The sequence below is a fragment of the Drosophila innubila genome, chromosome X (genome assembly GCF_004354385.1).
Source record: "Drosophila innubila isolate TH190305 chromosome X, UK_Dinn_1.0, whole genome shotgun sequence".
NCBI lineage: Eukaryota > Metazoa > Arthropoda > Insecta > Diptera > Drosophilidae > Drosophila > Drosophila innubila.
In genome coordinates this window covers 12,908,444-12,920,610 of record NC_047626.1, presented here as the reverse complement: position 1 = coordinate 12,920,610, position 12,167 = coordinate 12,908,444, and the positions used below count along the sequence as shown (strand labels likewise).

Below are 12,167 nucleotides of genomic sequence, written 5' to 3'. Positions count from 1 at the left end.
GTACTCCAATTTTAGTTGTTCTAGCTTTTAGTCTGTATGATCTAGGTGATCATACAGACGGGCAAGGCTAAATCAGCTCGGCTGTAGATGCAGAACAAGATTATGAATACTATGTAAGGTCGGAGGTGCTTCTTCTGCCTGTTTCATACATTTCAAGGATTTAAATATGCCCTTAAACTTTTATAAGTAACAGCTATAAAAGCGATAATAATTTAATGTAATGCATTTGACTTGATTGAACCCAAACTAACCGTTACACATGAATCGGTTACTAAACAGCTTTTCGCTTTGAATAATTTTGGCTTTTGTATGATACAATTTTTGTTACGACTTCCACTGCTGTTGCAGTTATGAATTCCAATCGGTTAATAGCGGTTTACGGTCACTTATGGTTTGAGTCCAGGCTTTCAATGATGTGGTCATATGCAAGTTCACACAATTTGTGGAATGTAAATAAAAAGCAGCATACTTTTGGGCTTGGATTGATTTTAAAATGGCAGGAATTGTTTTTTTCTGCGAACGCGCTCAGCTCACATTTTTTAAAGTTTTTTTGACAATAATTTGACATAAAATTAACAATTTAATGCAATTTTTAATTCACAATTAAATAAAACAAAGGTGAACTCTTTTTTATGAATACAATTAGTATTTTTTGCATCGCAATTTCAGCTATTTTTGCGAATGCTTTCCAACCAGAAATAAGCAACACTGATCTCATATCTCAGTAAATATATTTCTTTATGTGTATGAATGCAAGTGTATACATATACATATATGTATATATATGTTTATTTTTTTTAATCTCTTTTTTTTGTATATGAAAATATATTTGACATTTACCAGCACTGTACGCTGCACATTTGGCACCGGTTTTTGCTCCAGAATGAAATGGGCAGCACTGGACTGCCATGAGCGGGGGTGGGGGACGAGTGCGAGTATATAATACTATAGTAATTGCTAATTGATATTGTAGATTTGTATCCGTTTCCAGGTAGGGTCACTTGAACAGTTCCAGATCAGGTCGTCAATATACATATGTAGATATGTACATACATATGTAGAATATTTACGACGTGCGCGGTTGGCTGGGCACATACTTTTCCGATGGCTGATATTGCCACTGGGCGCAGATGGCCTCCTGCTCCGTTTCATTGTAGCCGGCTCTGACCGAGTGAAAGAGTGAAAGAGAGAGAGAGATAGTTAAGCTTGGCGTTGCCCAATTTGCCGACACAGTTGACAAGTGACAGATGAAAGATGACGGCGTCAGTTGACAAATGGCTTAATTTATTTGACAAAACACAAATAAAAACAAAAACTTAATATAAGTATATAGTAAACATGCACATGCTTTGGAAGAGATTGCTCCTTGATGACTAATGATGACTATGATGCGTGATTTTGTGTTCTACATCTACTAATACTAAAGGGATACAGTCTGCACTGCCTGTCTTATCAGCTCCAGCCAAAGCCATAATCATTGTCATAGTTATTGTTATTGTTATAACCATTGTCATAGCCATTGTCATAGCCATTGTTATAGCCATTGCCATAACTGTAGCCATAGTGCGTTCCTGGACGAACTGGACGCTCGTAGTAATAGCCTGGACCCGGCGGTCGTCCTGGCGGCAGATCGCGGCTGACAGGTGAATTGAGGCTGTCCCAGAGCAGACGTGGTCTTTGGACCACCTCGCGCAGTATATTGACAGCCGCCAGACCGACACTGGCCAGTTTGACGCCAAAGCGTCGGGCGTTGTGCTTTAGCGGAGCTACAGGAGCGGGCAGAGCACGACCTTGGGGCTGCGAATAGGGATGGGGATGGGCAAGGATCTTGGCAATGAGATTGTCGGCATGCGGTGGCACATAGAGATCCGCCTGCCGATATTCGGCTGGACAGTGGTTGCTGGAGTAAAAGTAATCCTCGAACCTCTGGTGCGCAGAGCAAGGACTGCGCTCCTGGAAGCAGGTCACCTGCACCACATTGTAGAAAATGGCGCCCAGCGTGTTGGCCGTCTCCGTGTTGGCCGCCTGCAGGCAGCGCCGGAAGCGTGCATCGCAATCGCAATGGGATCGGGTGAAGGTGCCCCGATTGCATAATCCGCGCCGGCAATCACCGACGTTGAGCACATCGGGACACATGTCGTGCTCGCGACAACATCGATCCTCGCGCACATGTGGTCCCAGGTCATCATAGTTGACAGCTGAGGTGCCAGGTCCGCACCACTTGGTGCCCGGATAGATGAATCCCAGGCCACCACGGAACTCATGACCATAGGAGCCCTGGCGACGACACACCTCCTCCAGCTCCACCACCGACTCCCTGGGCACCTGGCGAATCCGTCGAGGATCCGATTGCAACAGCATTCGTTGAATGTCACCCCTGCCAAAAAGAGTCCACATCACGAGACTTAAGGCCAGGCCCATTGAGATACAGACGTGTTTGTCAACTCACCGATCCGTGTGCATCTTGCAGAAGGGATGTCGTGACGAGAGCTCCACCATCATGGTCATTGTCATGTCGGAGATTAGCACCGCGGAGCCAGTACTCGGCGGCAGCGCCTGGCTCAGCAGCAGCGCCAGCAGCAGCGTCTTCAACGGCAGCGCCAGCGGCATCATGGCGGCAGCAGAGAGAGACCTTCACTAAAATAACAGAGAGACGAAGAGAGAGATGAGAGATAATTTAAGAATAGGCAGGAGCGTAGCCAGGTTTGGCCAGGGGGCAGTTGACTCCTCCCCCTAACAGCATACCATATTAAGAAAATAAAACTATTGTAACTTTTTTATCAGTTACTTTCAGATATTTATCTTAAATTGTATACAGGCCTTATAATTTTATTGTTTATTATAATTATTATATTATTAATTTCTTAAATATTATGTTATTTACTGGTTTTAGAAGACGTTAAATGAATAAAGTATTTTATTACAAGAAGACAAATTTGAATAATGTAGTTATTTGGAATTTGAGAATTATTTCCAATTACAGCCAAATACGAGTACTATGTGCAAATATACAATAGGTTTAAGTAAATGATCTACGCAGTATATTTAAAGTATCTAAAAAAATTTTGTAATTCTGGCAAATTCAGGAACCAACAATCCTAAATTTAACCACTGCGATGTGAGTAATATTTTACGAAACGCAAGAAATGTCACTCAGATAGAAGAAGGCTAAGAAGAAAGTTTAGGGAGTTATATTTTATATATAAAAACGCGATCACTGAAGTAAAAGATTTTAATTTTATAAATAAAATAATAATGTTTTAAATTTAAGCAATTTTTTTTCTAAAATCTTGAACAAAAGTACATACAAATACATATATGTATATGTATAGCATAAAATTAAATAAAGAACATTTCTGCACCCCCCATAATATTAATCCTGGCTACGCCCTTGAGAGTTGGTGCTCAGGTAGAGCGAATCACTGAGATTTGAAGGACTGGCGAAACCGAAATGTGGGCCATCATTAGCACTGCGTCATAGTCAAGTTAATTAGCAGTTGAATGGAGTCTCTAGCGCACCCGCATCTTGGATTTTAGCATTTCTATGGCTCGGCCAGCGCACAGTTGACCTCTGCGACACATGGCACAGTGGGCCACAGGTCGGCGAGAAATGTAAGCTGCAGCTTGAACCACTCTGCGTTGAGCTGTTGCCACTGTGCGAGTCAACGAGAAACGAGAAAACGATCGACGCGGTGAGCGGCGCCAAATGTGGCGATCAAAACAAAGTCAATGAAAGAAATAACAAAACAATTTGCAAAAACAAATGCGAAGGCGTTGATAGAGACAGCAACAACAACAACAACAACAACAACAGCAACAACTTTAAAACGGAAACTAATTATAAAAGTTCAGCGATTATAAATGTGTTGGATGAGCAGAAGTGTGGGCCATAATTAAGCATTAGCTTGTTACCAATTCTTGTTTGCCCAATTTAGACCAATTGCTTGCCAATGGGTGAAGGTCACTTGATGCCCTGCTGCCACGCCCTCTATTAAACTGCCACCGGCACAAATGTCAACAGTTTTGCGCCGCTCACTGTGTTATGTTTGACCAGTCAACAATTTTACTATACCCTTCCGCAGCGAAGAGTATTGCGAATTGCAAGTTGAAAGTTTAAAGATTGCAGCTACTGTCATCAATTTCAATAATATTTTACTCTTCCGCCCAAATTTAACATACTCTAGAAAGTGTTTTGACAAAATCAAAATTTGTTGTTTTTTTATTTTTATTTTATTTCTTATTTTACTATTCGTGTCTATGATTCTTCTTCAAACAAGTAAAAAAACAAAAATATTTTTCATCGAACATAACTTTTTTAAAACTGGAAAGCTAATAAATGAGTTTTTATTTTTTGTCAAAACACTTTCTTAACCAACTGTATAGCTGTGAACGAGAAAGCAAGCATTTGCATTGAGCTCAACCATGGTGTAATAATATGAGATAGCATCATACTAATGGCTGTTCGGAATATGCGATGAAGCGAGATGACAAGGCTGTTTCTCAATTGGAAATTGATAACTTAAACGCAACCTTTATTTTGTATACCATGATGATCTGTTAAGGTCAAGTACAAGTAGTAATGTCATGACATCTCAATTTTGTATGCTGTGAAAACCGCAAAAGATTCAGGTGTGTTACCTTATATTATATTGAATACAAGTGCAATGGACAGTTTCAACTGTTGTTGATCTGGATTCTAGAATCTAGATATCAGTTTGGCAACTCGATATTTTAGCTACGGTAAGTTGGCAACGCAACTGAAGAAGTTGTAATACATATACATATGTACTCTGCACAGTGGGGTTATTTTTTTTTATATTTATGAGGTAAACAAGTGTAGAAACAAATTTGTCCAGTATTTTATTAGAATTGAACATAACTTTCAGAAGGCACGCATAACTTGTCTACAATTCAGTTTTAAAGTTTGTGTTTTTATGTGATTTCGAAATCCATTTATGATTTGTAATCTTTGAAGAATATATATGTACATCGAATGTATATATGTACATATTACTTTTACAATCGCTTACAACAAATAAACGATTTTTGCTCACAATTTATCAGTGCAAGTCAATCAGTTTTTGGAATAATACGAGTATTTGGCAGCTAGATAAACTGCCCGCAGAATTATACATAATGGGCAGTTTGGCCAACAAGAACATGGATAGCTGAATTCGAGTTTGGCAACAAAACTGTTAGCCTTGACAGGAACATAACTGTGATTTAACTGTTAGCCAACAATATTTAGAGTATTTTAGGTGCGAGCATGTTTATGTTTTTTTTTGTTTTTTTTTTTTTTTTGTGGAATCCACTTGAAGAGTTATTTTCAATTATTTTTTGTTTTTTGTTTAGTTATTTTTAGTTATGACAGCGACTTTGGCATTTTGTATTGTTGGTTTATTGAATGGGCACGAATCAATTTTAAATTTTGTTTCTTCATTTTTTCTTCTCAGGTAAATATCAGAAATGCCATTGAAGTGCAAGTCTATGGAAACACTTCATAAAGTAACGAGTAAATCAGACTGTTCTCTCAGTCTCAGAGTCAGTCTCTGTTTCTGTTTCTTTTGGAGGTAGTACATTGAATTCCAAGGCGTAAAGTTGGTACACTTAACTGCATGTCGCAAAATGAAAATAATTAATGATGGCATATTTTCAGAGCGGCTTATTACTGAATGTGTGTATGGTATTATAAATATAGTACATTATTTACGAGCATGCTCAGGTTGCGTTGCCAAACAAGTTGACTTGACATATACGAGATGAAGATACTCTTTTAACTTGTATACGTTTTAGTTTTCAATTTAATTATATATAATTGAGAATTAAATTAATATTTTGTTGACATAAATAGATACTCTTACAATCGGCGATTGTTAAACATGTGTCGATATGTGTAAAGATCGGGTGGGCGATCAATCGAGCTAACTACGAGTATAGATTGACAGACAGACAAAGCATCGATCAATCTTAATTTGCGAATTGTCAGTAGGAATTCGAAATTCGAAATAAGGAACAATAACAAAGCCAAGTGGCGACTGATTGAAATCGCTATCAAGATCTTGATCTTGATCTTGATCTTTCTCTATAGTTTAGCAAGTAGCTTAATCTATATGTGAGTCGGAACATATGTTTACTTGTATTCAATTCTGTTTGATCTGCTCAACTGTCTGTCCATCCATTCGCCTTGTCTGACCGTCGCCATGATCAACGGATCAGATCAGCATCTCCGTCCGTTCGCATAATTTTCAATGTCAATGCTTTTTAATTTCATGGCATAAATAGGCATCAAGCCGGCCTGGGTCGATCTCGTCTTGGTCTAGCTTAGTGTCTAGCCAAAAAAAAAAAAAAACACACAGTTGGCTCTGTTGTCATTTTTTTTTTTTTTTTTTTTTTATTATCTTTCATGTTGTCTTGTCTTTGTTTGTCTTTTCGACGTCAACAAGAGGCAAAAGAAAACGAAATCAACATTCGATTTGTATATCGTACGATTGTTGTACTCGTATCGCATTTGGCTTTGATTTTGACTCTGACTCGAACTCTGACTACGTCAAGTACAATGACCGCGGCTCCAAACTATCAAAAGATCTACATGCATATAGTACACATGTCTGTACATTGTACATATAAATAGTATGTATGGTATATGCACGATTGTCACACTTGGTAATAACTGTACAAATACTGGTACTCATATTATTCCTTGGTACATGGGATAACCCTTTTTCAAAAAAGTAAATTTTAATAGGCTGCAAAATTTTTTATTTAATTTAAAAGTTTTTTTTCAATTTTAGCCTCGAATTAAGATTGTTTCAGATAATATTAAAGCGGTACATTATTTATTTATTTCATTGATTTATGCAGTCAGCAAAGAAAAAATTACTAAGCATAAAAAATTGAGTTATAGCTGAAAGATGTACATATGGCATGGAAAATTAAATAAATGTTTACATTTTTAAATACCAATTCAAATATAAAAAAATATGAGAATATCCGCCGAAAGTTCAGCTGCATCCGAAATCTAAAAATGTATCAAAAACTCAAACATTTTCAAGTTACTTATTTAAACAATTAACACATGCATTTATTTACTACAACAGAGAAATTCCGTTTTTCTATATTTTTGTCCGTTTTCTTAAAAAAAGTGAAGTTATTTATAATAACGATTATTTGACAAAATATCTCTTCCAGAAATGCAAAAAAATAAAAACACTTTAATTTTAATAACAAAGCTTGTTAATGACTTAAAAAGTTTAGATATATATTTTTTAAAAGTGAAATCACATGGAAAAATCGTAGGTTCTTTAGATGATTTGTATATATATATACTCGCGAATACTTTTAGGTATAATATTTATACGTTTTATGTTCCAACTTAAATAATGCGTCAAGTGTTTTTGGAATCTACAGCGGATCAACAACCGACAAATCACTTTTCTAGCATTTGAGCACATTTGGAACATAGTCCGTTAAGCTGAGCAGGGGAGGGGTCAATAGCCATAGGCCATGCCCTAATCTGTGAAGTCCGCTAGTAACTTGGCTTTATCATCTTCAAGCTTTAAGCTACTGTTAGCCCTCAAGAAACTTGTTCAGCGTGCAATTAAATGCTTCAAGGGGGCATTGCAGAAGGAGTGAGGCAGAGAGAGAGAGGGGTAAGGAAGGGGAGGAAGTGCTGGGTCGTTAGAGGTCGCGGGGCGTTGAGGTGGGCGTGTCGTTTGGATCATCAATCACAGTAAAACGCAGCTACTGTTGTTGCTCCTTAACCAAACTGAAGTGAGACAGTAACTAAAAAAAAAAAACAAACAACTCGAAACTGAGGTGAAGTCTTTTCCCCTTCCCCCCTCCCCCTTCCACCCTTTCCAGGGCCCTTCTTCTGCCTCTGCACCTGTCTTACCCTTCACTTGCCTTCAGCTGCGAAGCGCATTGTAACTGGTTTTTTTTATTTATTATTAAAGTTGTTGTTGTTGTTATTGTTGTTGTCGTTGTTGCTTTGATACATTGTTATTTCTGCTCCCCTTGCATTTTGAATGTCGGATTCTGAGCCACATCATAAACAAACAAACAAGAAGACTGGAAAACAACATACAAATAAAACATGAAATTGTTATCTTTGGAGCGCCGAAGATTTAATACCCTTGCACAGCCCCGTATTTACTTACACCAGGCAACAAATCTGACTTTTTGCCAAAACTACATTCTCTGATACATATGAGACACCAGATCACAAAAAAAACAATTGAAATTTTTTTTTCTGAAGAACGACTCAACGACTGAAAATGAGAACTACGTGTATAATATATATAAAAGTTCTAAAATCAATTCAGTTGAAAAAAAAAGAAAAGTCATGGAGGTAAATTATTTTAAAAATAAGAACTACGTGTATAATATATATAGTAGTGCTAAAATCAATTCAATTGAAAAACGTGTTTTTTTATATTTTTCGCATGAATTATTACCACATCTTTTATATTTTAAGTCCGATCCAGACAAAGCTCGTGTTAGAACCAGAATACAAATACAAAGACAAATTGTCCTTAAAGCATAATTTTCGTCCTTGCAACGATTTAAAACGCAAAATTTTTAAACTCAAAAAGCGGGAACTAGGAATTGATTTTAAAACTATGTTTTATTGAAAAAAACGTTTTAAAATTAACCGTAAATTACGAATATGGGTTACCATTTTTATTTTCCTACTTTTATCTAAATTTTCTTAGGTCAGACACGCTTTTTTTAATACGTTACAAATTGGCCGACAAAATTATAATATGCTCTGGAAGAGTATACACATTAATAATAATGCCAGCCACAAGAAGCTACCTTCTTAATCCACTACAATGAAGAGTTCAAGAGCTGGCCAACATCCAATTGGAAGCCAGTTACCAAGTTGTTACCTTTGGACGTGTAATTGCTCCCTCAATCTTTTAAAATGATCTTAATCGCCTTGCTAAAGGCCACAGCAACTACGTGCCGACTCTTCTTCCAGTCCAGCTACAAGTCCAACTTCAATTTAGAGCGGTTTAAGGTGTGGCCAAGTTGGTCTGGTCCTTGCCCAAAAACAAAAACCAGAAATTGAAGTCTGAAATGGGGTCAAGTTGAAGAGCAGGCTGTCGGGAAGACGCTAAGGAGGGGAGGAGGGGGGGATTAGGATCGGAGTTAAACTCTCGATTGGAATTTGACACAACAGTGCGTCAGCTTTGTAATGGACAGTGGCAATGACAGTGACGGTCATTGAACGCGTCTCTCTCTCTTTTTCTCGCTGGTCAGGTGAAGGTTAAGCAAAACCTTAACCATAAGACAATAGCCAAGCACAGTCTGCAATGTCTGTTTATTTGGGGAGTTGACGGGTTGTTCACAATTTCAATTTCAATTCGAATTTCAATTTCATTGCTGCGCTAATTGTCAACAATTCGGAAGTGTGTTCAATGTGAGGATATAAAAGAGGCTTTCAGTCAATCTTAGCCATTGTTAAGACACTGTCATCAGAATTCGCATTAAAGTTGGTAACAGACATGGCCTTCTCTACCTCCATCTCTCCACCTCCATCTCTCCACCTCCAACTCCATCTCCATTAAACGAGCTGTGCTAATCACTGCGTAAATTTCACAACATGTCGAGAAGTCATGCAGATTTAACAAATGCCAATTCTCAATGTCTCTCTGTGTGTGTGTGTGTATGTGTGTGTGACAGGTGTGAAAATATACAAATTGTGCTTGGACAGCGCAACGTGGAGACGGAGACGGAGGGAAGGGGAGACGGGGAGACAGGAAGTCGGGGAGGCACTGGAAAGTCGGGTCATACACGAGGCCAAACTTATCGTTTATTCAAATATTTAATATTTGATTTGTTTTACTCATATTCACAACATGACAAGAGTTCTAGGTCTAGGTACGAGTATTTACTAAGCCTGGTTGACAGTTAAATTATCTTCTAAGCGATTTTTCAAAATCATTTTCCTGTTTTACTCAGAATTGTGTAGATCTTCCTTCTCAATAGACTACACACCAAATGTAAACAATAAATTTCATACAGTTTCTGGGCTAAGTCTTTAAAAATCCGTTAAGAAACATATTTGAACCGGTTCACAGACTTAAACAGGCACCTATGACATTATAAATATAAATTTCGACTTCAAAATATAAAAATAACTGGTAGCAAATTTGACATACAAGCGGAACCGAATGTTATAAGCCCTGTACTTTGGCATTTTTGATATTGTTGGATTATATATGATACCTGTTCTGATTTTTCTAAACCTTAACTTTAAACCGCTTCATGTATAACTGTTTGTTTCGGTTGAACTAAGCACCTAATTCCGTTATGTTGTTAAGGTCTTCGTTTTTCAAACAAATTTTTGAATTGCTTCTCGAGTTTTGACCGTTAAAATTAGCTCGATTTGAAAGAAAAATGATTGAAAATAACAAAAAAAAAAAAACATTAAAAAACAATGCTTAAATGCACCCAAATTACTTACTACTTAGTTATTATGCTTATAATTATTTATTATTTGAGTAATTACAATATTGTAATTGCTGAATTTTATTTGTCAGTTATTAGTATTGAAATTGGATCGAATCTTAATTGAATCGCAATTGACAGTTGAACATTCTTGCTTTCTACCTCATTCGTAATTCGTAATTTGTAATTTGTTCTTTTCTCATTTTACACTTTCACTATTTTGTGAGCGAGGACAAAACATTTTTCCACTTGCACACACACACACGCACATAAATAGACCCCCTCCCCCACACCTCTCCCAGTCAAGGCTGCCGCCGTTAACACCTCTTGACATTTGGTCGACACCGACTCGTCACTTTCTCTCTCTCTATCTCTCTCTCGCTCCATTTGTTTCTTTCTCTTTCATTTGCAAACACTTTTCATCGTACTCTGTCGCTTAAACTGTTGTGGCCTTCAGTCCTCGTGTGCGTAATGACCTTCAAAAGGCTGTCAGAGGCAACAGCAACAGCAACAACAACGACAGGAGACAGGAGCAACAATAAGAACAAGAACAACAGTAAGGACATTGCCGAAACCACGTGCCAGGTTTATACACAAAGTTACACAGAAACAAAAAAAAATCCAGAATATAATGTTAAAATAACGTGTATCCTTGAATTACTGTAACGCTCACACACACACACACACACACACACACAAGCATATATGTATATTCCGGTAATAACCGTTGCCCGTTTTACCCGTTTGCCCGGCTCCGTTTACCTGAAAGTAATTAACGGTATTCCTTTGGTATTCTTGATCAATTGTTGTTGCTACGATTAAAACGTGGAATAGCGACTGGAACTATGGCCAGGATATGTTTGTACTTCTGATAAGTGTAAGTGTTGCCGACGATGCTCACAGCAAAACATTTCCGCAACGCGTTTGCGGCGCGACTGAACTTGATTCTGGCGCGCTAAGCGCTGTTAAACTTGGACTTGGCCAAATTGAAAAGCAACCGTCGATAGCAGTAGTGGCTACAACAACAACAACACACACACATACGCATACAACATGCAGCAGCAGACGCGGCTAGAAGCTTGATGTGTATATGTGTGTGTGTGCAGGGGCGCAGGCGGGGGAGTCTATCTGCGTGTATGTGTGTGTGTGAACGTCGTGTCCGTCGGAAGCTGCAGCTTGCCGACGAAATCGAAATTGGAAGCGCTGTTAATTGCATTTACACGGCAAATAAGCTTAATAAGCTTTTCAACTTTTGCAAAACTTTGGTCATTGCAAAAACAACAATAATGTGACTACTTAGCAAAGTTAGCAACCTTACTGAACCTGCCTGTGGATGCTAAGTATCTGTGTGGCTTGTGTCACCGCTAAATACGAAACTCTATCGCCCGACCGCCACAATCTTTCGACCGTTTGGTCAAATGTCCATGGCGCACAATTTAAATAATATTTAAAATCATTTAACTGTTTAATTTTGTTTTAATAAAGGAAATCATATTAATGAATGCTGGGTTTTCGTCACCACTCGGGAAGTGAATTCGAATTAAAAGGTACTAATTAGGTAGAAAAAAATTCTAAAATCGACAAAATTCTCACAAAAATGCTTTTCACTTTTTTGTAGTGCCAGCTACAAATGATCAAAGCTAAACGAAATTTGATTTTCGACAGATCGCTTTTAAAGTAGTATTAAAAAGAACAGATCCATCCGGAATATGGAT

At 37.8% G+C, this 12,167-nt stretch overlaps 1 protein-coding gene across 1 annotated transcript; it reads right to left on the bottom strand.

The window, feature by feature from the left end:
- Window positions 1-799: 799 nt before the first annotated feature.
- Window positions 800-11,383, bottom strand: LOC117793871 (acidic phospholipase A2 PA4). The gene is made up of 4 exons (XM_034634304.1): window positions 11,215-11,383; window positions 2,450-2,637; window positions 1,925-2,377; window positions 800-1,163 (listed from the first exon to the last, which is right to left on the bottom strand). Exons 2-4 carry the CDS (start codon window positions 2,611-2,613, stop codon window positions 1,067-1,069), a joined length of 714 nt encoding a protein of 237 aa, XP_034490195.1. The 5' UTR covers window positions 2,614-2,637; window positions 11,215-11,383; the 3' UTR covers window positions 800-1,066.
- Window positions 11,384-12,167: the final 784 nt, after the last annotated feature.

Coding starts and splice junctions, on each gene's coding strand:
- LOC117793871 (XM_034634304.1), bottom strand. CDS start 2,613: ATGATGCCGCTGGCGCTGCCGTTGAAGACGCTGCTGCTGGCGCTGCTG. Junction 2,378..2,449: donor TGCAAGATGCACACGGATCG/GTGAGTTGACAA, acceptor TCTTTTTGGCAG/GGGTGACATTCAACGAATGC. Junction 1,164..1,924: donor CCTTGCTCTGCGCACCAGAG/GTTCGAGGATTA, acceptor TCACTCGGTCAG/AGCCGGCTACAATGAAACGG.